The 23,441-nt window shown below is 53.9% G+C and overlaps 9 protein-coding genes across 9 annotated transcripts; 4 read left to right on the forward strand and 5 right to left on the reverse strand.

The window, feature by feature from the left end:
• Positions 1-435: 435 nt before the first annotated feature.
• Positions 436-1,852, forward strand: SCHCODRAFT_02663886 (uncharacterized protein; the record flags this gene model as incomplete). Its single annotated transcript, XM_003033570.1, has 8 exons — positions 436-447; positions 499-515; positions 638-668; positions 721-790; positions 1,004-1,150; positions 1,270-1,326; positions 1,374-1,780; positions 1,826-1,852. The coding sequence occupies 8 exons, from the start codon at positions 436-438 to the stop codon at positions 1,850-1,852; spliced, it is 768 nt and encodes a 255-aa protein (XP_003033616.1).
• Positions 1,853-2,188: 336 nt separating this feature from the next.
• Positions 2,189-2,637, reverse strand: SCHCODRAFT_02663887 (uncharacterized protein; the record flags this gene model as incomplete). The annotated part of the gene is made up of 3 exons (XM_003034139.2): positions 2,189-2,278; positions 2,328-2,551; positions 2,595-2,637. The coding sequence occupies 3 exons, from the start codon at positions 2,635-2,637 to the stop codon at positions 2,189-2,191; spliced, it is 357 nt and encodes a 118-aa protein (XP_003034185.1).
• A 289-nt stretch (positions 2,638-2,926) lies between these two features.
• On the reverse strand, positions 2,927-6,513 carry SCHCODRAFT_02663888 (uncharacterized protein; the record flags this gene model as incomplete). The annotated part of the gene is made up of 11 exons (XM_003034140.2): positions 2,927-3,459; positions 3,561-3,781; positions 3,833-4,258; positions 4,306-4,450; positions 4,505-4,571; positions 4,848-5,068; positions 5,118-5,188; positions 5,243-5,362; positions 5,801-6,150; positions 6,198-6,443; positions 6,490-6,513. The coding sequence occupies 11 exons, from the start codon at positions 6,511-6,513 to the stop codon at positions 2,927-2,929; spliced, it is 2,424 nt and encodes an 807-aa protein (XP_003034186.2).
• A 623-nt stretch (positions 6,514-7,136) lies between these two features.
• SCHCODRAFT_02491901 (uncharacterized protein) lies at positions 7,137-9,291 on the reverse strand (the record flags this gene model as incomplete). The annotated part of the gene is made up of 7 exons (XM_003034141.1): positions 7,137-7,280; positions 7,483-7,659; positions 7,822-7,894; positions 8,336-8,511; positions 8,553-8,807; positions 8,861-8,906; positions 9,059-9,291. The coding sequence occupies 7 exons, from the start codon at positions 9,289-9,291 to the stop codon at positions 7,137-7,139; spliced, it is 1,104 nt and encodes a 367-aa protein (XP_003034187.1).
• Positions 9,292-9,818: 527 nt separating this feature from the next.
• SCHCODRAFT_01092736 (uncharacterized protein) lies at positions 9,819-11,265 on the forward strand (the record flags this gene model as incomplete). The annotated part of the gene is made up of 5 exons (XM_003033571.1): positions 9,819-10,050; positions 10,119-10,154; positions 10,200-10,832; positions 10,880-11,128; positions 11,174-11,265. The coding sequence occupies 5 exons, from the start codon at positions 9,819-9,821 to the stop codon at positions 11,263-11,265; spliced, it is 1,242 nt and encodes a 413-aa protein (XP_003033617.1).
• Positions 11,266-11,538: 273 nt separating this feature from the next.
• On the reverse strand, positions 11,539-12,777 carry SCHCODRAFT_01093244 (uncharacterized protein; the record flags this gene model as incomplete). The annotated part of the gene is made up of 6 exons (XM_003034142.2): positions 11,539-11,726; positions 11,779-11,936; positions 11,986-12,351; positions 12,405-12,556; positions 12,610-12,695; positions 12,747-12,777. The coding sequence occupies 6 exons, from the start codon at positions 12,775-12,777 to the stop codon at positions 11,539-11,541; spliced, it is 981 nt and encodes a 326-aa protein (XP_003034188.1).
• Positions 12,778-12,974: 197 nt separating this feature from the next.
• On the forward strand, positions 12,975-13,272 carry SCHCODRAFT_01170256 (uncharacterized protein; the record flags this gene model as incomplete). Its single annotated transcript, XM_003033572.2, has 2 exons — positions 12,975-12,989; positions 13,045-13,272. The coding sequence occupies 2 exons, from the start codon at positions 12,975-12,977 to the stop codon at positions 13,270-13,272; spliced, it is 243 nt and encodes an 80-aa protein (XP_003033618.1).
• A 244-nt stretch (positions 13,273-13,516) lies between these two features.
• SCHCODRAFT_02663894 (uncharacterized protein) lies at positions 13,517-19,457 on the forward strand (the record flags this gene model as incomplete). Its single annotated transcript, XM_003033573.2, has 34 exons — positions 13,517-13,524; positions 13,575-13,664; positions 13,715-13,746; positions 13,802-13,865; positions 13,914-13,982; positions 14,036-14,083; positions 14,132-14,200; positions 14,253-14,297; positions 14,347-14,415; positions 14,463-14,582; positions 14,635-14,727; positions 14,777-14,851; positions 14,905-14,982; positions 15,036-15,080; positions 15,130-15,174; positions 15,227-15,442; positions 15,496-15,681; positions 15,762-15,782; positions 15,835-15,864; positions 15,915-16,053; positions 16,114-16,214; positions 16,269-16,367; positions 16,418-16,510; positions 16,563-16,927; positions 16,979-17,074; positions 17,123-17,303; positions 17,432-17,484; positions 17,571-17,640; positions 17,694-18,068; positions 18,117-18,478; positions 18,529-18,769; positions 18,817-19,005; positions 19,059-19,250; positions 19,421-19,457. 34 exons carry the CDS (start codon positions 13,517-13,519, stop codon positions 19,455-19,457), a joined length of 3,996 nt encoding a protein of 1,331 aa, XP_003033619.1.
• Positions 19,458-20,063: 606 nt separating this feature from the next.
• Positions 20,064-21,135, reverse strand: SCHCODRAFT_02493405 (uncharacterized protein; the record flags this gene model as incomplete). The annotated part of the gene is made up of 2 exons (XM_050342981.1): positions 20,064-20,479; positions 20,532-21,135. The coding sequence occupies 2 exons, from the start codon at positions 21,133-21,135 to the stop codon at positions 20,064-20,066; spliced, it is 1,020 nt and encodes a 339-aa protein (XP_050201474.1).
• Positions 21,136-23,441: the final 2,306 nt, after the last annotated feature.

A 23,441-nucleotide genomic window follows, 5' to 3' on the forward strand; every position in this document is an offset into this window, starting at 1 on the left:
TCGATTCATCGTCTCCATCTCGTTTTGTACTTATCGCCGAAGCCTTCCCGCGCTCCTTAGGCGCGCGTTTGTTGACCTTCTAGCACCACGCCCGCCTTCGACACCCTTCCTGCCTTCTCCTCCCTTCCGCCATCTCGCATTGACTGAGATAGCCTTTTCAACATTGGCAGCCGCAGCCTCTCCTTCTTTGCGACGCGCCCAGGACCTGTAGTACGCTTGTGGGATCCTTGAGACGGAGGTCCCGCTTCGTTGACCTCCTCATCGTCCTCGGCGCTCGACTCCTCCGCCTTATCGTCGTTTTGATCGTCGGTATTTGCAGTGTGCAAGTGGGTCTAATCCGGCAGAAAGCTCGATTTCCCAGCGACTGGTCACTCCAGCGCGTCGTCGTCTGCGTGTCGGGAGGTCAACAAGACCGAGAGTGGGGGAGATGTCTACATGACTTATGAAGTGCGTTCTCGGCTGCTTCGTTTCGATCCTCGTGCTGATTGTCTTACACAGTACACAGACGAGAGAAGGTGTGCGACGAGCGTCCCTGTTTCATTATCACTGCTACTGGCACTAGATACTCATCGACGTCCTCTCCGGTGACTTGCCCTACCTCGTCCTCATCTTCATGCCGACAATGTGCTTTCGACAGCGAGCGCATTGCGCTCGAGTTCGCTCAATTCGTGCGTACGGACTTCGTTGAGATCGTTAAATCTTTCACTCATTTCTTCGTAGGTTCTGCGCGGGATGATCAGGAGCCACGACCACATCGCGTTCAACCTCGGGACTCATCGCGGTCGCTCTTGTATATCGTGGCGGTCATGGACAGTCGGAGCGTGTACTCGTTGAGTGACCTTGTGTTCTTGAGCTTGAGCTTGTCGCGGACATGAAGCGCGAGCTGATTGCAGATTGGATGGTTCCCTGACGCACCGCAAGTGATGTTATATGCAGCTTCAATAATACTTTGCTTCGGACAGGCCATCCGACGCGGCGCCGCAGCGCACCCTTTGAACTTCAGTCACCATTAGCGCCGTTGATGTGGAGTCTGTGAACGCGATCCTCTCTTCTGGCTTCACCTACCTCGCGTCAGCACTTTGCAAGTTGCACGGCACGCCGTACTTCGCGCTCGACGTCGCGAACCTTGGGCTGTCTAGCGCCTTCGCTCGTCGATACTTCCTTCTGGCTTCACACGTCCCTACTGTGCTCTTGTCGCAGTTATACTCGTTGTGCGTGTCGGGCCTTTTTCCCTGATGGGGGCGCGTGTTACTGACGACTTGTATTCAGGCGTCTCCCTCGACATTCCTGTGTTCAAGACTTTCTCCATCTCCGTACTGTCGTTTGGTACGAACTCAGCCGTGCATCGTCGTCGACTGATTTGCCCTTCACAGCTCTCCAAATCAACATCTCAATGGCGTCGTACTCTCTCGGTCGCGTTCAGTTTGGTGAAAAGACCGTCGAAAATCGGAAGATTGCGCTCCAGAAGTCAACCGCGGTGGCCCGGTTCAATGACGTCTGCGCCGAGTGCTCGTACTGTGGGGTGGTCATCTACTTCACAGCAGGCGGTTCTTACGCTATCGAGTTTCTTATGGAGCATTTGAAGGCGGCGCACGGCGGTCTTTCCATTGGTGTCTTCGGGGAAGTTTCCGCCCCCGGCGTCGCCACTACGCATGCGACCTCTGGCACTATGGATCTCTTCTCGTCCGACGAGTTTCGTAGGCTTCATCATGGTTCGTTCTTGGAGGGCGCGGGTCGCATGAATGCACTCGCGAGCGATCTTATCGACTTCGCCGGCAAGGTAAGTGCTTGTTTGCGGTTGCTTCTCTTTCGACGACTAATGCAGTATAAGGATGTCGTATTCCAGGCGTAGTGAAAGGGTTCGGGACGGGGTGGTAAATATCTTGGAAAATTCGTTGTGTATTTTGCTCGCGCACGGTCGTGTAAAATTAGGATGTTGCGTATATAGTGTAGCTTAACGGTACCATATGATCTGTTGTTTGATACCCTTCCTAATGTTATTCTTGAATATGTGTTGGTGGTGTCAGCGGCTTTCTCGTCCACGGTTCTTTTTCGAGGTGTGATCTCTTGCGGGCGCAAATTCACGACGACGCAGAAAGTCCAGCACCTTCTTTATGCGACCTTTCCATTAGCGCATGTTACACTGATGCGTGTTATAAGTAGCCTTGCAAAGACTGTTCATTACATGTTACATTTCCTCTAGGATTCTCTTGAGCTGATGTCGGGTCGTGGATAACTTAGCTCTTGCTGCTTTGAGCTCCTTTGCGAGGGTCTTGTTCTACTTATTCATCAGAACGGTTGAGTGTCGTCGGGACGAGTGTACTCACTGTTTCCTTCAATTGCTCTCTCTCTCTCGTTGCGTCTTCCTCTCTTTTGTTGTGGAGATCCTGCGTTTGGGTAAATTGGGCTTTCAGTTCCTTGAGCTCGCGTTGCAATGCCCTGATCTTGTTGCCGCGGGTGATGACCGTGCATTTGAGGTTTGTCGTAGTCTGATCTTCGCTGTCGACATCGATGGGAATGTGTTTTGAGGTACCGGGGTATGGTGGCGGCGCTAATAGGGGTAAGCCTGGGTATGTCTATTCGGTAGCACCCACCATACGATGTCATCCGTGCCGTCTTTTTGCGCGGTTTAGTCATACTCTTTGTGTTGTGGAGAATGAGGGTAGTGGTACACGTGAAGGACGATAGAATATTTGCTCTTTGTGGCGTTGATTGCGCTTAATTGTTCGTGTGTACGTGCGCTTGAAGGTCATGTGATGTCGGTACCGCCCCGCACATGACTCTATCAGTGGATCGTGTTAGTGTGCTCTTCATCTACTGTCGTCTGCAATGAGAGAAGTGCTTCCCCTCGTAGTCATCGCAAAGTGTGTGATAATGACGATAATGCTAATGGCGCTCTGAGAATAGTACATAGCTGATGATTGCGCTACAGTGGTGGATAGAACTCATCTCCGTCTGTGCTCCTGCTCGCATCACCAGCTGCCTTCTCCAACAACGGATTGCCCTTCTGCTCACGTCGGCGTTGCTTGCGACGTCGTGATGCTTCACGATGCTCGATGCCGCGAATTTCATCGACGTGCGTGTAGATTAGGTCGTCTGTGAACTGTCCGACGTCGAGAACCGGTCCTGGGTCGTTCCAGCTCTCTCCGTCGAGAATATACTCCGGTCCCGGAAGAGAGGGCTTATCGTCTCCTGCATATTCTGTTTTGCAAGCGTACAAGATGCGCGACGCAACTGTGTAAGCCAGGCGGTCAAACGCTGTGCCTTTGTCCGCCCATTCTTCGTCTATCAAGCGCATGGTCATTGTGTATTCCGCTTCGCGCTCCGAGTTTTCGTTCTTCTTCCTTTCTGTATCTTCCCATCGCTGCTTTGCTCGTTCTCCGCTCTCCTTCGTTTTTCTGCTCGGTTTCGCTCGTTCTCGCGCGACTTTGTGCAGATCGTCCGGTTTTGCCATGTAGTCTTGTGGCCTGGTGAGCATTAGCGCTAGAGCGATCATTGGTTTCCGTCGGAAACCTAGTCGGGGTTAGCATGCTGATTCTTGTCGACCGCTTGGCACTCACGTCGTCCCGCAGCCGCCCTGGCAGGTAGCGCGGCGGCGAGAGAGATTAACATCAGTTGCACGCCACAGTTGTGGTTGTGATTTGTTACTCCGGGTCTGAACTGCTGAACGCGACGCCCCATTTCGACGCGATGAAGATCGTCGTACGTGAAGAAGTGCTTGCCAGCTGCTGCTGTTGGAACGGGTGTATACGCGGCGTGAACCGTAGCCGCTGGCTGATAGCTGTTCATCGTCGTCAGTGTCTGAGTCTTGGGGCTGAATCGCGCCACTGACTACTTCATACCGGGGTGTAATTCCAAGACGCATCCATCGACTTCCCATTCATGTGACTCCTGTGACTCGTCCGCGCCAGATAGTCGTTGGGGCATGAGCGAGCAAGTGCTTGCCGCAGATACGAGATCAGCGACGCGACGAACCAGCACTTCCTGACGTGTCTTCCTTTCATCGCGCGTGGTCGTGACATCCGCACGCGGCATGTTCGTGCTTGAGAATATGATCCATTCCTTCAAACCAGCGCCCCGTATCTGAGCAGACGTCGCCATGCCGCTGGCATCTATATGTCCGAAGGAAAGGAAGCCGGAAGTATGCAGCAAGAACCAGTCTTGCGTCTTCATCATGTCGGCGACAATGGTGAAATGCCCACCGTACTTGTGACCGAAGTCGCTCGCAAGGGATTGTACGAGGTTGTCCGCGATCCGTCTAAGTGTCTGTAAGTTCAGTTGTATCGTCCTATGAGACACACGTACTCTGTGATCCTGTCCGGTTGAGGAAACCCGCATGTTAGATCGAGTATGCATCGAATCTTTCCTGGTGTCTTTAGCCAAGACTTGAAGTCGACTAGAGTCGCCGCGACGTAAGGGTGTAAGTCATTGGATTCTCTAATGGCTGCGTCTGATCGTTGATCAGTTGTCTTCTCTCGTCGATGTTGCTGGCGTGCGCGCTCACCTTGGAATTCGCGTAGGCTGTGTACGTTGGCGCCGACAACACCATGGACAGGATCTTGTCCCCAGTACTGTAAATTCATCATAGGATCGTCATCGACTGTAGTTGCAGAGTGCGCGCAGTCGATAGAGTCTGGATAGTCGTCGAATACGAGAGGAATTCCCTTGGACATGCATTGTCTGATCAAGTCCACGGCATGCGCGGCATTCTGATACTTGACGTGCATACAAAGGTCTGGTCGATCGCGAGAGCTTTTGAAGTTGCGCGCCGCGTTGCGAACGTAGCTTTCGTCCTGAATCAGCGGTTGCGTCAGTACTGTTCTCTACCCGGATCGAGTAGTACTAACCCACGCGAGCTTGTTCCGAGCGACATCCGCCTCTCCTTCGTCTGGCAAGAATGGCGCGATTGATATCAGACCAGTTGGCCAATGAATAGTAGGAACGTCGGGATAGTGCGGTGTGTATCCTGATATATCTTGTCCTTGTGGACCAAACCTCCTCCATCCGGTGTTGAATGGTTGTTGGTTCGTACTGACGCTCTTAGCGTGTAGGGTGCTCGTTCCGTCCACTATGATTGGATGAGAGAGTGGAAGGGGTCAACGACATTGTGCTCTTACCACCGATTTTTTGGCGTGTGGTTTGTGCGAAGGCGCCCTTGGCTTTCTGGTCGGCAGCTTCCTTCTTACGCCTACAGAAAAAGGCTAAACGGAGGTATGAGGACGATTATACTTTGTTACTGTACCTTTTATGCTTCGCCGCTCTCGCGGCTGCTTTTGGGTCGGAGTACTCGACGTTCGGTGCAGTGGACGTCGGATCTGTACCATGCCAGCTCTTCATGATGCCGGTCGTCCATTTTCGTTTTCTGATGTGCGGTTCAGTGGTATTAGAAAGCTGTCCCGAGCGGTCGAAGCTCATCGTTGCGATGTTGAGAAAGTCAGGGATGACCGCGGGAAGCGTAAGGGATGCCATCAAATTCGGGACTTGCCTAAAGGGGCTCTTCATGACCACGTGTTCTGCGATGAGATGATAGGCGATTTCGTGTGTTCCAGGTTCAAGTTATCACGATCTAAGAAGGTCAATCGGTGTATATAGCTTAGCGATATGGGTTCATGCGTGCACAGAATACTCATCAAGCTGCTCAATCAGCTTTTCAGATGCGTAGAATGGGTTTTACTGTACTTTAGTAACGTGCGTGAGCGACGTTGTCGAAGAAGTACACACATACGTCTGAATCGGAGGCGGGTGGTGGCAATCGTGCTAAGACATTAACGTATAGCTAAGTGATAGGCAGCTGGGTTACATTTGTCTATTCGCGCGATGAAGAGCTTCTTGGATGGAATCCGTGTAGTCCACTGTGTTCGTACAGTAATCCTCGGCGTCTGTCATCAAGAAGTGTTTGGAGCTGACGAGATCAAGCGCAGGATTAGTGTAGTGACGGATGGTCTCTACGAGGAAGTGACAGCTGGTGGAAGGGCAACGCCGCTTGGCCACATGGTTGGAGCATGCGCCCACTTCGGCGAGAAACGAGCCGCAGTCGCAGATGCAGTAGTCGTGGCCGTCGCGACATAGCAAGTGACCACAAGGAACGATGTAGGACATCGCTGGTGCATCGCACATGCAGCACGTACCCAAGCCGGACATGGATGACGTCTGTACATTGTCAGAGCTTGGAAGGACGGCGGAGCATTGTCACGCACCCATCCGCTCGCTATTTTGCTCAGTTTTTCACGAACGACGACATACTCGCGCATGGTATCATCATGATCAGCGCGCTCACGAGTGAGTGCGGCATTCGCTTGGTGCAACAGTGTTCTGAGGTGGGCGACTTCGGCCGATGCTGCTGCGAAGTTGGTGTTCGCGTGAACGACGCTGTGAAGCAGGGCATCTCGCTGCGCTTCCGCGGCGTCCTTTGCGTGAAGAGTGCGATCAAAGAGCTCTGAGAACTGCGTCGCGTGTTAGGTGGTTTCGCCCTCGCAAAGTGCATCATACCTGCGACGGTGTTAGGCCAGCCATCGGGAGTTCCTGCTGGCATCTCCAGTCCTCTTATACACAGCGGCGGTGTCAATGGGTGTAGTGCGCTCATTCAGATGACCCACGGCTCGGCTTATGTCGAAAGACTTACCATGCTGAGAGACCGCGGAGGAATGGTTACTGCCCGACACTTAGGCGCGCCCTCGAGAACATATTCTCCCACCGTGAACACCGCGCTCGCTGTTATGAAGGCATCGAGCATGATATCAAGCGTTGACGACCGACAAGAAGGGCTTAAACCTTGGTGATTGCTGTGGATAGATCTTCGCCATGGCCCCCGGACTTGCGTACGCGGATGATGCACGTTACTGGGCAGGATCGCGGCCTCGTGGTTGGATCAGGTCTGCGTTGATGATCCGTGTTGATCGGTGCACGGGCCGTCTTGCCGCCATGGTCCGCTTCTTGCCTTCTACGACCAGGCTGCTTGTCCTGCTCTGTCTCTTATCTTGTCGTTTGCGTACGGCTCGTACTTCTCGCAACGCTACTTGCTCGTCTTATGAGACTTCATTATCTGACATCGTGCGTGATCGTTAAGAAACTAATCTCCGTCGAGGCGCGGGCGATGAGCATATATTGTGGTACAGGAAGTTGTGCATGGTATGTACTCAGTCATGTATCCCTTTCTTCTGAAGGTCTTCGAGCATCGCATCGGCGTGATCCTTGGTCCTCGCGCAGAATTCCTGAGCGTCGCTGAGCGCTTCGTCCATGCTGATGACGACTTCCGCCGCTGGATTGTCGATCGGAACCTGCTGGATAATGGGGATATTGCATCCTGCGACGACGCAGTGAGTCGTGCTATGGGCAACGCAGCATTGCTGATGACCGCATGGGTCCGCTTGAGTTATTGCCGGCTGACGACATACTGAACATCGTGGAAGGTCGGCGATCGTGTCACTCTACATGGGCAGTTGTTAGCTGGATGGGTCATCGTCGTCGGCTGTTGCGACGCACCCAGCCATCTGCTAGAAATTCGAGCTTGGCTCGCGCGTTAAGGTAGGCGCGTTGGGTCCGCTCATGCGTCGCTTGCTCTTTTCGCAGCGCTTCTGTGAGCACAGCGATGGTGTTTTGGAGTGAGCTGATTATCGCATCTCGTGATGCGTTGTGGTTGTTGTCCATGGCGCGGGTCAGCTAGTCGATGAGCAAGTATGTGTCTGGTACGAAATGAGGAGCGTACTGTAGATGGGTAGCGATGGCGAGTCGTGCGTTTATTGCTTACTCCGCGTCCCTCTTATTGGCGGGTACATGCTCGGTCGTGCCGTAAACTCTGATAGTCTTTCCCAATGTTCTCACAAAGTACGCAGGGTACATGTCGAGTTTAGCCGCCGTGCCAACAATGGATAGGAGCGTCCCTATGTGGGATGAGCTGGTGATTAGAAGTGGTTCTGACATCGAAGAGTACGGGAACATCATCGGCGGTAGTGCTGGACATAAACTGCCTTTTTCGTGATGTGCCTAACACCACGGCCAATTAAATCCATATGGATGCCATCTACAGACACTTATCGCGCGTCAGACAACCGTTCAGGTGAGGAAGTACGTCGTTCGATGGTGAAATATTCAAGAGTACATTGTCCGGAAAAGTTACGATTCGCGGCGCTCGTGCCCTCCCTCAATTCATGCAGTCGTTCTCCATCCTGCGCTCCCGATTGGCGGTAATCTCGTCTACGAGATCGGCCTGCGCGGCGACGTACTCGGCAGCCTTCATGAGATGGGGACGAAGATCAGAGAGAGCCATATGCGGCTGCCCTCCGGTGAGAGGAATGACGTCGGACGCGGCGCGGGTGCACGACCGGACGGGACACACTTTGTCCCAGTGATGGGACGCGCAGGGTGGATCGCTGATGCTGCGACGGCAGTTCCGGCAAAGGCGCTTGCAGCAGCCACTGGAACATAAGGTATGACCACAGTCCATGACGCGATGAGTCGCTCCGTGGGTACACTTCGCGCACGCCATGATGCGGGGGCGATATCGTTCCTGCTCTGTATGTCAGAGACGTCCGAGTAGGGTGTTGACGACGTACCCAGTCCTTTACGAGACTGTCTAAGACGAAGTACATGTGGAGGATCTCGAGCTCTCGGTCGTCGATGATCTCGTCCTTCTCCTTGACCTTGTCGACGAAGAACTGCGTGCGGTGGCGTGAGTTTTCGAGATCTTTATCGGTCTCCGCGAGGGTAGCTTTGAGGTCGTTGAGTTGACGATTGACGTCCAAAAGTGCGGATTCAGCGGCGTTCTTGTCGGCTAACGCTTTAGAGATGATTTCGTACGCCCCACTCTGCTAGAGAGACGTGAGAACGATTGCCAGTGGACACAATCTCCGTGCGTACTTACAGATGTGGGCTGCTCAAAAGGGCCAGAAGAAGACATGAAGAGCGGTCTGGATGAGTGTCGAAAGGAAAGAAATGTGGGCTCACGCAAGTGATCCCCGTCTATATTCTTCAATGCAGGCGATCAGTCATGAACCGCGCCAAAGTTCGAGTTCGATACAAGGTTTTCGTGGGAACCACGCGAGTTAGAGCTGCTGCTTACCCCGGTTCAGTGTTCGTATGACCATAGAAGGGATCCGCCGTCTGCAGCATGTTGGGGGATTGCTCGATGGGATCAAGCTTGTCCGCGGCGTCTGTAGGGCAGAGGGTATGGCCGCCGTGCAGTGGGAGTGTAGTATTGACCGGAGGTCGTTGGTTCACCATCACGACAAGACCCTTTCGTATCGGAAGTGTCTGTTGAGCGATGAAGTTACTCGATAGGGACGCGTGGGACATAGGACGACAGCAAGGCTCCTCGTGGGCGCCCTTGACGGAGTCCCCGTTACATCGTGTTCGTCGCGGCGGACATCGGTGACAGACTCACAGCACCCTTCCTTGATCGTCAAAGTACAGTGCCGATAAGATCCAGAGCTGGAGGTGGGCGTGTGCGTGTCATGACTGCGCGGTGTTTCTGGTGCATGCAGTCGCGGCGTATAAGTAATTTGTGGCGTCGGCTGCATCGCAGGTCCGCAGGAATCTAGATTTGTGGCGCTCGTCACCATCGTCATTCGGCATCGCGGCCAATAGTTGGTCATTGCGTGTGCCATCAGTCTATTGTCCTCTAATTGGTAGGAAAGTCCCAAAGTCTTTGGCTCCTTCGTAGCGCAGGATTCATTCAGTCCTAGCATGTCCGTCTCTGTTTGCGAGGTGTGTTTGTGGAGTTGATTGAAATGCCTTCACCCGTGCGACCTAAGAGCTTGTAAGCATCCTCACAGTCCCTAATTTCACATCATCTGCCTCTTTCCTGACCGCGACCTGTCACCATGTCGGATCGTCCTTGCAAGCTGACTAGCCTTCCGCTGGAAAGCCTTCTATTGGTCGCTGATAATCTGCCTCGGCACGATCTCGGAAAGCTGTCGGAAACGAACATGCTTTTCGCGTGCTTGACGCGAAGGAAGCGACTGCGGGAGTTCGTAATGTCCCCTAGGTCTTTCGTGGCACTAGAGAAGTGGGTGCACGTAGGGGCTCTCTATCCTAAGATTTGCGCTTGTCCCGGTGCGTCGAGCGCTGCATCGTGGGGTCTTCGTTCTGACGCTCACTAGGGAAACATTATTGTCGCATAGACATCGAGGATCTCAGCACAATTACTCCGATTTGCCGTACGTGTTCATTCTTTGAGTATATTCACTTTTAACCCTATGCAGCGAACGTGCAGGAGGACTTTGGCTCTCACGTCAAGAGCATTGTGTTGCCAGAGGAATGGACGTCGAAGACGAGAGCGCTATTCGTCCTCCTCAACCAGCTGGCGCCTTCCGGGTTACAGTCGATCAGAATGCGTTCGCATGGCTCAAGGTCATGGTGGTCGGGCGCCAGGCAAGCATGGAGCGGGTACGATAATGGGGAACTGTTTGCGCCTATCAAGAACCTCACTCTCGAGTGCCCCAACCTCACGTCCATCGTTTCTCTGTTTTCTAAGCAAGCGCCGTCGACTCGCCAACTTTTAGCCCACATGCCCTTGACTCTGACTCTTCGAGGGGCACCGACTGACGAGGACAGCGACATGGAGTGGGGTGTAGGCTTTGGTGGCGGCTGGGGGGTTCAAGCAGCTCCCGTCGTGCAGTGGACGGACGATCGCGACAACATCGTCTTACGAACGAGACACCTCAATGTTGAACTGAACACGAGGATGGAGTGGGTGCTTGATACCGTGTATTTCTTTCAACTGCACTCGCTCAACGTCCACACTCGCATTTTCTCCAACTGGACGCTCACCCTGCGTCTTCTCCGTGACAGCCAGTCTCACTTACAGTCCTTGCGCATATACGGTATAGGATCCGGTATGTACAGCGACGTCTCCGAGGTTATGAGATCTAACCCTTCGCAGGAGGCCAGGTAGACTCAATGGAACCGGTGTTCTTGGGCAGTCTCACCAACCTGCACATCGATTGGGAGCTTCTGGCGATCTTTCGTTCGATGGCAAGGTCCACGGTTGTCGGCCAGGTTACGCTTACGATCCATAAATACGTCGCCGACTATGCGACGGACGCCCAGTTCGACGTGGCCGCGGAAGTGTTGACGACCAACCATTGGTCGGAGATCGTGGTCGTCGAGGATGAGTTCTGGGGATCGCCAGGTAAGCCCTACGAATGCACTGGAATTGTCCACTGACACGCTGAAGATGCGATCATTGGTCAAGCGATCCGTCGCGCGGATTTTGTCGCTAGAGCGCAGATGCAAAATCCGCCAACATATGTTACCAACTTTGTTTGAATCTTAGCCGAGTATATGTGCTTCGTCTTGTATTCAATTGGACTGCAGCTTATTATAGGGTGCGAACTTGCACGATCGCTTGCTCGCTACGTCGACATCTCGTACCCAGCGGGCGGTTCGCATCTGCGCTTACCTCGTACAATGGCAAGGCAGCGTATATTGGGTACTCACTGCACGGCGCGTATCATGCGATAGCAGCCAGTAAGCGCGGAATTGAAAGTGTCGTTGTATACTTCAAACGCGTGCGCTACCGGGCAGCCAATGATGCATACTCTACTGCGAACCACTGCCGCTAGCCTGCGAAGATACGACGTCTACATCCATGTCCCGCAGACTGAGGCCTGTCATCGCCTTCCGCACCTTCGATACGGGCTGATCCTCGTTGTCTTCCACGAGCCTGCCCCTGTTAACAGCCATCCGCTTCTTACCCTTAGCCACTGTTTCCTCGAGCGCCTTCATGTCTAGCTCCTGCACAGAAATCAGTGTATGAGGGGTGATCTGCGCTCGAAGGACTTGCCGCAGAGATTGTCTTGTCGATCAGGGTGAGGGAGCGCAGCACGAGAGCGAGCTCGAGTCGCCCGTGGGCTCTCTTGTTGTGCGTCAGGCTAATGGTGAAGCCGACGCGAACGATGTCGCCTGGACGAAACTGCGTTGGGGATACGACGCGCTGCCTGTGTATTTCGTTAGACGGAGGTCATGACCAGGAGGAGGGACGCTCACTTGAATACGCCTTGGGCGTTCTCATACCCCTCGAGATACTGTACTTCATTTTCGACCGTGTGAACGCAGCCTTCACCCAAACAGCCGGTGAGGTGACCGTACGGATCGACGAGCTTGCTGAACGGGATAGACTCCTTGTCGTTCGCGTCGTACCCAGTGATGAATAAGGGATTCGAGACTACGAAGTTGTCCGAGCAGATGCGGTCAGAAGGGAAAGGAACTTCGTCGGGGACCTGGCGTTTGAGCTCGAGGTAGGCGACTTTGATCGACCGAATCGCTTCGTCCACGGACGCGGAGCCAACGCCGAGCAGAGTGACGCTCTGTTGAAAGCCCGAGAAGACGAAGTGGCGGCCATTGGCATACTTTCTAGACGATAGCCGTGAGTGGGTACTCCAGCTCTCTGTGTGTATGCCACGTACCTCTTCGGCTTGAGGGGGGGAAGGAGCTTCTGAGCTAGCGCGCCAACGACATAGATGGTGACCTCCGTCTCGTCGTCTACGTCCCCTTCGGTAAAGAGCCTGTACGTAGTCTTGTTCCCGTTGTCTTCCGGCTTAATGCGAATGTCATGTTTCTATAGGACGATTGGCAAGAGAGTTCGCAGTGCAGAACGGGGAACGAGCTCACGTCGAGGTCGTCGATGACGTTGAAGCTGCCTGCGGGGAGTACCTCTGTTTGATGATGTTTGGCAAGAAAGGCATCAATGATCGATTCTGCGTTCGTTCTCAGCAACCATCTCGACGTCGTATTTGGGCTGCACCTACTCGCTTTCTTCTGGTTGTCGATGGCGTCCATGGCGTCTGCGTTCTTCGTCGTGCGTGCTGCGGAGGAGGGATGACGAGTCGGATGACTTGCGCCCTTTAAGGGCCCTTTGCCGGTGCGTTCTGGTGCTCTGGCGCACGGACTCTATCTGATTCCGCGGCAAGTGACCTTTTTGCTGCGCGCTGCACCCTCGATCCGCGTTGGAGGAAGACTCTTCGTTGGAGATGAGCATGGAAAATCCCAAGGTGCGTTTGTGGAGAGTGTCATCATCGCATGCTGAACACTAACTTCTACCCGCAGGCGCAACCGTTCGCAGAAATCCTCGTACTGTCCATCGACCACCATCCTCTCCATACGCGCGGTCACCACTTGTACCTTTTCCTTGACGTCGGCGACATCATCTCCGAAACACTATGGTCTGGACTCCCACTTCCGCGGTCCTCCTCGTTCTCCCAGCTCCGTCTCGGAATACTTGGCATGCTCTGGCGCAATACGGGTGCAAATATTGAACCTCAAATTTACACCTGATAAGGCATGTGTGTCGAACATGCCGACAGCCGTGCGCGCTCCATTATTCCGGCAATTTTCTGTCCAGCGCAATTTCATTGCGTGCGGTGCCCCAAAATCGGAGCGGTGGACGATCGTATAGTATATAGCAGGTGCGCGGTCTCTGCAGTTTTTTCCCCCAGCGTTCTGACCACCCCAGACCGCCCTCGAATATTTTGCCCATTTTCTGCCACTCTATCGCGCTCAAATCGCTTTTCGTTGCACAATGACGCAGTATGTGGCCATCGTCCTGGCGTCTTTCCGTTGCTGATTTGCATCTGCAGATCTTCCAACCTGAACATCGCCGCTGGCATGAGCCGCGAGGAGATGGATATGATGATTCGGTATCTCTCGCAGCAGCGCGCCGCACTCGGGTGCGTTCTTTTGCTTGCGCACTTTCTATGAGTCTGACCTGTCCTTTCAGTGATCCCGATAACGGGCAAGCTACCGCTGACGGTAATCGGGACGGGTCGATCGTTGCGTGCGTGTCACTTGTCGCTCTTCTTTCCAGGATCTAAGCCTACCCAAAGCGCTTCCGGTGGTACGAACGAAGGCAATGGCGGTGATCTGCAAGGGTGAGTCTCGATCTCCGCTACTTCGCGGTCTTATTTATGTTTTCTCAGACGAGTCGCCGTGGACAATCCAACCTACGATCTCTCCAAAAAAGCCACGTCTGCTCGCAAGAAGGCAGGGTGCGTCGTCCGACTCTCTGGTCCCTGGCGTTAAGCTGACTTGTGCGAAATAGGGGCGACCCTAGCGGTGAGGGGGGTCCTCTTGACAAGCGAGCTGGCCAGTGAGTACTCTCTATCGATGCCTTCGTTGTATCTCATTTCGTCGTCAGTGATATCCTCATGGACGACCTGACGCTCTCTCCGTCGCATGGAACGCCGTCCCACGGCGACAAACACGGGTAAGGCCTTCTATCTCTGTCAGCTTCTCGCTATCGGCTGACAGCTTCTCAGACAGACTGCGGACGCCGCGGAGGGTGTCGGTGGGGGCAATGCTCGGTGCGCATACTCAATGATTTGATGAGTTCCTCCTAATCGTTCGTGCCAGTCCTACCGTGGTCGTGGAGCCGTCCACTCCTCGCAAGAAGTTTGTACCCCGCCCGGTACAGAAGAAAGGGTCAGTCGCGTTGCGCATCAGATGATGATCTTTCTGACATGAAGCAGTCCGGTTGCGGGCAATGGCGGAGTCAACCTTCCGTCCACGCCTGTCAAGTCTAGCGTTGCAACCCCGTCGTCCGTTACTCCTTCCTCCAAGATGGCCCAGCTGGACCTTGACGGACACAAGTGAGTGTATTTCTGACGGTTGAAGGGATGTTTCTGATTGCGTATCATGTAGAGTTATTGATTCATCTCCTGGTACGAAGAAGGGTCGCGCTACCGTGGTACCCACGCGCGTAAAGGCTGCTCTTCCCAACGGATACGACGCTCTGTTCGTGTGCTCGTTCGGCCATCCGTGGACGCTGCTGACGTCGTCGTAGGTTGACTTACGAGGAGCATGTCAGGCCTCCCGAGGCTCGTGTATCTGATCCTGGACCATACGTGTCCGGTAATGAGTGCGTGTCTCTATTCGCTATGTTGTCAGAGTCTTATGTCGATTGCTTGCTAGCTCGGACGATGACATGTTTCCGGAAGATCCCAGCCATACTCTGCCGAACCCTTCGAGCGATGCGGTGAAGCGAGATGCGTAAGAGGAACTGCTCATGTCCTCTTTCCGTTGTCCTGACTTCTTGTTCCTAGCGGCTCTGCTGATGTTACCGAACCGCAGAAGCATTCATCAAGGGGGTATGTGCAACAACTTTAGGATATGTTCACCGCCTCTTACTGAGCGCAGACCCAGCATGGCCCGGTGGATTAACACCCGCGGTACGAAGTCCAAGTCAGTGTGATTGTTTGTGCTTGTTGTGTAGATTCTTATCACATTTACCCAGCGACGATCCAACTCCGCCGCCAGACGAGCCGTGGGCACGAAAGAATCGCCGTCGTCGTTCTCCATCGCCCGTTCCGCCTTCGACGCCGTCCCCGGTTAAGAAGAGCCCCAAGAAGAAAGCGAGAGTGTCGTCGCCCGAGGAGTCGCCGGAGGATGCGCGGGTACAGCAGCTGGAGTGCGAGCTGGCTGAAGCTCGTAAGCAGATCAAGACAGCTCAGTGAGTACCATTGCCGTGCTATCTGTTACTCCTTCTCATTGACATCCCACTAGGCGCCGTCGTGGTCGCGGTAGCGCGGCCACTGCATCGTTCATCGACGATGAGGCCGAAGAGTCCGACATGGACGGCCGTCGCCGCGATGATCCCGACTTGGACAATTTTGTCGTTGGGGACGATGTGGTCGAATATGATGACTCAGCGCCCGCTTTGCCTGATGATGATGAAGCTGGTTCCTCGCGGTTAGTGATTCTCAGCTGCCGCGGACCTTGACTGAGGCGTCCTGCAGGCGCACGAAGCTGACACGTCTGTCTCGTCGTAGGGTTGTTGATGACGAAAACACGTGGGTTGTCCATCTTCGTGATCCTTGTTTATGTTACTAAAGGGATACATAGATCCGACGACCATGTTGAGATCGTTCCGACGTACGTCCGTCGTTCTTGTTCTGGTGTTCTTACTGACACTGTTGGTCTAGTCCTCCGCAAGACAAGGGCAAGGGTCGTGCACCGCGGACTCCTTCACCCGATCCTGTGGATCCCGCATTTGTCGCGCCTGCCATGTCGGAAGACGAAGATGGCAGTGGGCAAGACAGCGAGGACGATAATGATGTAGATGTGCGTATATCATCTGCAGCCGTCACTTACCTGCTTACTGACTTTCGATCACCGTGCTAGGTGTCGTGGCAACACAAAGAAATTCGTCTTCAAAATGCCCCCCGCGGCTTGCATCCTGGCTCGACCGCCGTCGACGCCGGTGCGCAAGTGGTTACGAAGTTGTACGCTGTCTTCATAGTGATCATTGTCTTGTCGGCGCTGATGTCTTCACGCAGGCAACTGGGCGACGGCGAGGACGCGTTTCATTGGCGGGATTTCCTCAGCCCAACGCTGCAGGAGATTGGATATCATATTGATTATGAACCACTTCCACGGTATGTTTGATTCTTCTTCTCGGGCTATCCCAATCATTGAATGCTTGTAGGGCATGCGGGCTCAACATTGAGCATAATCCCAAGGGCTGGGACTATCCCGTGTTTGATGATGTGCTGGCGCAGATGAGTGACTTGGGTGCACAGTGAGTATCACCGTCGATGTCCAGTATACCCCGAAATGCTGATTCGCTGCAGAAACCTTTTCGCTGTTGTCAAGTTTCGTCGCGTAGGGCCTTACGTCAATCCTGCGAACGCCAACGTCTCCGACTTCTCTGCGGTGAAGGTCTCCGGGCCGTCGTCGACCCCTCGGTACCGTTGTGTCGTCAGTGGTAGCCGAGCACCAGCGGTAGCGCTAACCACGGGCATTATCCGGTACTGGAGACTCGACACTCCGTCGAATGGCCCTCGTCCTCAACGCTACGTTATCGTTTCTCCTTTCTACGGTTTCTTTGAGGCTACCGTGTGTTTCTTCTGCACTCTCTTTGGCCAGTACACGCTCAACTGCTTATCTTGGGATAATGCATTGCGCATCGCGACAATCCCGCCTTACGAGAGGCCCGGTAAGCCTGTTCTTGGTCGGTAATCGAGGCTTTTCTGACGATCACCCGTAGGTGGAAGTGTTCAGCAGAGCGCCGCTGTCCGGGGCAACGTATCTTCGAACAGGGCGCCTCGTCGTTCTGCTTTCGAGTTGAACACGAACGACGACGGTACGCACCTCTCTGGTCATTACCAGCTCGTTCGCTCATTTTCGTCAGTTCCGGTTTATGATGCGCGTAAGACCGCCCTTCCAGAGGATATCTCGATGTGGCCGAAGTCGCTCCCTATCCTTGAGGGTCCGTTGCCCAAGAATGCCGTCGCGACAGTGGCGTACACTCCGACTATGTGGATCGGCAACCAGCCTTCTTACCCGGCGTATAATCTGCAGTTCAATATCTTGTACGTTGTTGTCCTCGGCGAATATTCTCAGTAGTATCTGTTTCGAACTTGAGTACATTGTGGTACTTACTGCACCAACACTCCTTCTTCGTAGTTCACACTCTTTCATGTATACAACTATCTTATAGCTCTCCTCTGAATGCCGTCTGCACAACGCTGCCTGGCTTTTACTTTTCATTGGGTGCGTCGCCTCGTGGTGATCGACGGCTAAGTCCGCGCATTAGAGTTTGCCGGCGCTTATTCTGCCAACTTCTTCCCTACGTCCAGTCGTACCTTTGCTCCCTCACACGATGAGTACCATCGCTGCTTTTACGGGGGGTGACATGTTCTCGGGACTGTGAGTATCACAGCAAAGCAGTCGTTCTCTGTGTGGATGACACTTTCGAGCAGCGCCTACGACATCGTGCGGGAGATTCTGAAGTGGCTCCGACGACCTGACTTGTGGAACTTGGCGCTCACCTCTTCTACTATGCGCGCAACTGTCTCCGACTTCCTTGTGAACGACTACAACGCGGACTCCGTACTCTGTCGGTTCTTCGACGACATTCACTCCTTCCAGGCGATACAAGCTCGTACCTGCTCGATCATCGGTGGCTCTACCGCTCTTTCGTTCTTCACTGGTCACCATTGGCCGACATCCGACCTCGATCTCTACATCAAGAACGAGCATGCGTTGGACATGGCTAGATATCTCGAACGCAGCGGCTACAGATTTGTACCTCGAAACCAGCACGACAGCATTGAGCGATGTTTGCCAGTCGATTGGTGAGGTTGTTGATATTGTGAACGACGCGCGCTAACATACGATATTAGGGAGCAAGGGGACGAAGAGGATGATAGTAGCAACGAGCACAACGATGTCGACATGGGCAATATCCCGATCCCCTTTCATGTCATGGACGACGACGACAACGATACCGACAGCGTGCACGACGATGTTGACGTAGAGATGACGGACGCATCTTCTATTCTCGACAACAACGACGACGACAACGACGACGACGACAGCGACGACGACGACGACATCTCGGGAGATGAAGACAACCCCGAGCACGCATACGCTGGTCTACTTACACAGGTCTTCAACTTCTGTGGTGTCCGCGATCCTGACCTCCGTATTCAACTAATCGTAAACGAGGGTTCTCTTCTCGACTGCATTCTCGCGTATCACAGTAGTGAGTCGCGTTCGCGTCGTCTACGAGGGTTATTGCTGAGCCCAACTTAGCGCCAGTGATGAACTTCTTGACTAGTAGTCGGGCCGTATCTATGTATCCCTTGGAGACTTTGCGCGGTCGGGGTTTGCGCTTGCAAACCAAGGCAGATGCGACTGGTGCGATCAACAAGTACAAGGCGCGCGGTTGGGACATCATAGATGGTGTGTCGACGCCTGAGCAGCACGGTTTTGCTACTGGAGTGCAGTACATTGGAGACGATATCAGCCTAACGGTGAAGTTTACTGGATCTCAGTAAGCACTCATTGCGCGACGCAGTCCGTAGTACTGACAGTCGATAGCCACCATGATAATGATATCTTTCAGTACGACTCGTACCTGCTGCACTGCGATCCGGCAAGCCAACGTGGTGAGCGTCCGTCAGCTCGTCTGGAATGGTACACGCGTGGCCCGCCGAGGCTGGACATACCAAGGACGGTTCCTGACTACGGCTATTGGTTGTGGTTGCGGAAGGCGATGACTGTACCTGAGTGAGTACCTCTACTCATTGTAACTAATATGTCTGTGTTTGACCGTCATCCAGTGATGAAGATGAGGAGAAGCGAGTGTCTGCATATCTTTGTCGTCAGTTCGACTTGCACCGCCTCAAGGCTACGAACGCAGAGCTGAAGGTAGAGTCTTCCTTTGGTCTGCTCCCGTCGTCAAAATATTACTTACTGCCTGACAGTCGACTCTTGCCGGACGACAGTACTCTTCGTATCACCAGCGTCCTACGGTGCGCGTATGGTACAACGTGCTGAAAACATTGCCAAGAAGATGTACACGTCAGCGTGTCGTCGAACTTGAGACGTTGATAGATTCCATCGTCAGCGAGAATGTACACCTGCAGGTACAGTCTGTAACAATCATCACTAGCGTGTTATCGCTGACTCGATTTTAGGATAGAATCCGCAAGCAGCTCAAGAGCGAAGTGACAGTGTAGCGCATTCGCCTTTGCCATATGGACGCTCTATGTCGGAGGAATATGGACCTACGATGGACTTGTCTGTCGACTACGACGCAACACTCTTGTGCAGTGCATCTCACACCGGCTCTTGATTGGTATTCTTGGTTCACTTTCGACATACCTTGATTACTGCATTTTCGTCTTCTTGAATCATACTCATGTACACTTGTACACCAGGTTTTCGCATATCTTTCTATCACTGTGACTTATGGACATGTATCTAGACCGTGTCCTGAGAGCGGCGTGGTGTTCTCCTTGTATCAACAGCGTCTAAGGCAAGCTCTGGAGCGCCGCGTATGTGAACGACGCGCTTCTGTGCGTTGTGTAGGAAGTCTGTGTCCGATGATGCAGGTGGATCATGATAGAAAAGAGGGAATCTTCCTGTACATAAGACCGCGCGCAAGACGTCGCGAGTAGCTGGTCTAAGGCATGCGTTAGCAGGAGCACTTAAGATCGCATATCCGGCTTACTCTGCATCATGATACTTCGTCGCGATCTCGTTGGCAAACATAGATGCAAGTTCTTCGCTCGCAAATACACGACTTTGGGTCCAGCTCGCGCTACCCATGTAGAAATGGGTTTCTATGCGAGGATGCCAAAGAATGCCATTGTTGTTCCGCCATGCGAAGGACCATGAGTTGAAGAGCACAGAGTCAGGCTGTAGCGAGCGGCTTTGGGGTGCGTCAGGGCTGAGACGATGTCAGCAGATGTTGTTGTCAGCTGGTTCGGTCTGCGCACTTGCCTTTCGTTGAAGTTAATCGTCCACGTTTGAGAATCGCCTATGTAACGCCAAAAGGTTGCGAATTCGCTGCCGACAGCTTTTTTGCCGAGGTCCAAGTACGTGAGCGATGCTCGCATGGTCCATTCATCATTGGACCGTATATCGGTGGGAACCTCTTCTTCGGTCGAAGCTAGCAGTACCCCGACTTTATGCACGAATGTTGCGCGGGGGTATAAGGAGTATGCTGCTCGATGGGTGATAATGTTCATGAGGGCGGCTATACGATGGTCGCGTCAGTGCGACAATGAGAAAGAAACAAGGTCGCTTACTCGTATGAAAGCTGAGTACCGTGTGTATGGCGCAAAATCTCACAACTGCCACCTGAATGACCGCGTTGCCGGTGCCACAAAGCGTAGGGCGAACAAAGTTGAAGGTGTCGAGGACGGTAGCGCTCGTAGAGCTGACCTGGTGTGCGCCCCTCTTCGCAGAAGAAGCATCATGGAAGGCCCTGACTGGATTCTCGTTCTGATCTTCCCTTGCAGAGTACGCGTATCCTCGCGCGCTCACAAAGTCGAATATTTTTTCGGCGTGATGCCGCTCTGTGTACAGATTGAGCTCGCAGTCGTCCAACACGTCTCGCGTGAAGAACTGAAGAGCTGCACGACCTGAGATAATTGTCCCGGTTTGGCACATTATATCAAGCAGTTCCTCAACGCAAGCGGCGCGTAGGAAGTTTCGAAGCATGCGGTGTGGTTGGAAAGCGATCTGACTGTACATCTTCACTTTCTGAAGTGACCGGATGTTGACGCGCGAGAGATGTACAAGGTCCGGTAAGTCGAGATTAGAGCAAAGGGAGTCGAAGCATGTCTCTGGCCTGATCAGAGTGAGAAATCGAATTAATGGAGGTCTGAAAGCTGCGCTAACTACGCACATCGTATCCATGACCGCGATGACTGTTGAGCGCGTCTATGGCTGGCAGGAAGCAAAGAGCAAATCACTGCTCGCACGTGTTGCAGGTGTGATGGACTAATCATGTGACACGCGCTACAAGGCGGACTTCTGTTAATACTGATGAAGAAGCCGTTATTCCGCCCTGTACACGTGATTTTACGTGCTCCAAACAAACCCGTTGCCGAGAAGCCGAGAGGCCTCACGCCGTCACGCAGCAAAGTCCCGCAAAGTCGCCACCGCGTCAAGGGCAAAGGTTTTGGCTCAGAAAGTTAGTGTATACCGCTTCATTGACTCTTATAAGGCCATATGTATACTCAAAGGAAGCTTTAGTAGTTTAGAAGAGGTTCCTAATTAGACAATCTGGGTATTGCCACCCTCACTTGTGGCACCGGGAACGCGCGCCACCGCAGGTGAAGTTAAATTTATGTACAGTATTACCAAGGATATATACTGGACTACGCGCGGCAGTGGCCGATCGTCAGCACGAGCTGAAGAGGGCAAAAAAACCACTTGAGCCGGCCACCCAATGTTCAATAATGGGAAAGGTCCATGACCGAGCGTATAGTGCATTTGAATCAACAATGTCAGTGAATAAGGCCTCCCGGCGCGTCGAAGCGCGGGAGCGCGGGGAGTGGCAGGGCATGATGAGAGGAGAAGAGAAAGAGAGGGCGGCGTTTGCGCTGGGCGCTGTCACAGATTGATGCGGAACGGAAATCTCCGAAAACGTGGGGTCACGTGTACAGGGCGGAATAACAAGATCTTACTGATGATCACTATGTTGGATTGACCCTTGTTTATTGAGTGAATGTTTCCTGCACATTGGGGCATACCTCGGCGAAGAAGCATTTCTACCAAACGATGCGATCTCTGTATAGGATTACTGGTTGAGTGTCAAGATGTGTGTCTGGTCGCAGCTGTCTCCCAGTGCTGCAGCATATTTGGACTCACTTGTTGCGTATGGTGCGACCGCTGCGAGGTCTACGGGAATAACTGCCATAGAAGGCAAGTTTGTCGGAGGTAATACTTGCCTCTTTTGGCTAGATCAATACGATGGCTAAATTGGGAAATGCGGAATTAAGCGGCGATCGGACTCGCGGCTTTCTTATCGCCAACCATCTCGCCCATCGTCCATCATGCTGGTGCGTCCTCTGCGTTCTCGTACTACTGTCAATGCTTATACTTTGCTAGCGTGACCATCTAGCGATGATTTATCTGTCGCTTGTACTCCTATGCGTGTCCGTACGCGTTGGTACACTAGCACCCAATACGCACACCCCGTCCCATATCGACAGCAATAGCAGCTTGTCTGCGTCGTACTACTGCGTCGGGCTGAGGTCGTCACTGCCGCAGCTGTGGAAGTAGCTCTTTTGCAAAAGACCTTGGGATTTGTCCGACGGTCTTTTGCAAATCTCGCGACAGGTCTGTCCTCACAGCCACAGGCCCCCGGCACGTCGCCGGTGAGCCTCCGGCCTGCCGCCTTATGCGGAAGGCGACCCCCCGACCTCGCCGGTCGGAGTTTCCCGCAGCACGCGTCGCGCGACGCGCGCGCTCCGCCGCCGCCGCCGTTGCCACGCGCACTGCGGCGGCTGATGCGCCGCCCTCGCGCGCGTCCCAGCTGCTTAGTCAGCGCGTCGGGGGGCGTCATGCACACGCTCGCGCGTGCGCGTGGGCCGCCGCCGCCGCTATGCGCGTCGCGTCGCGTCATTCGAAAAAGAAAGCAAATGAATATAGAGAGTAGTAAATATGTACAATGTAACGAAAAGGCGTAGGGGTGCGCAGAAAACGACGCAAAAGCGCAAAAAGCGCCGGCAAAAATCTCGCCAGCGCGGCATGCGTCGTATAGCCCGCGCGAGCAGGAGTGGGCGGGTACGCATCAGAGTAGGGGAGGGGGGAGGGGGCCGGCGAGCCGCAACGACATGCCGGATTGCAGCTCTTGGCTGCAACTAGGTGGTGGGGTGGGGGGAGGGGGGAGGGGCAAGGCGGAGCCCAATCCGCGCGATATTTGCATGCGCCACCTGAGCGAGGGTTGTCGTCGTCGTGGGGAGGGTGAGGGACACGCCTTCGGTGCCCGCAACGCGCTCGCAGGTGGCGGGAATCGATGTCGCGCTAGGAAGCGCGGGTGGGCGGGGGTCGGGGTCCTGACACATGCCGCGGCCTCCTGGCGCGCGGAGCGCAGATGAGGGGGGTGGTAGGTGTTGCTGAGGTAGCGGGGGTGGCGGGGAGACGGCACGGCGACGAGCAAGTGTGACAAGGTGGTGGTGGGAGGGAAAGCGCAGCGCGGCCGATCA

Source organism: Schizophyllum commune (assembly GCF_000143185.2).
Source record: "Schizophyllum commune H4-8 unplaced genomic scaffold SCHCOscaffold_3, whole genome shotgun sequence".
NCBI lineage: Eukaryota > Fungi > Basidiomycota > Agaricomycetes > Agaricales > Schizophyllaceae > Schizophyllum > Schizophyllum commune.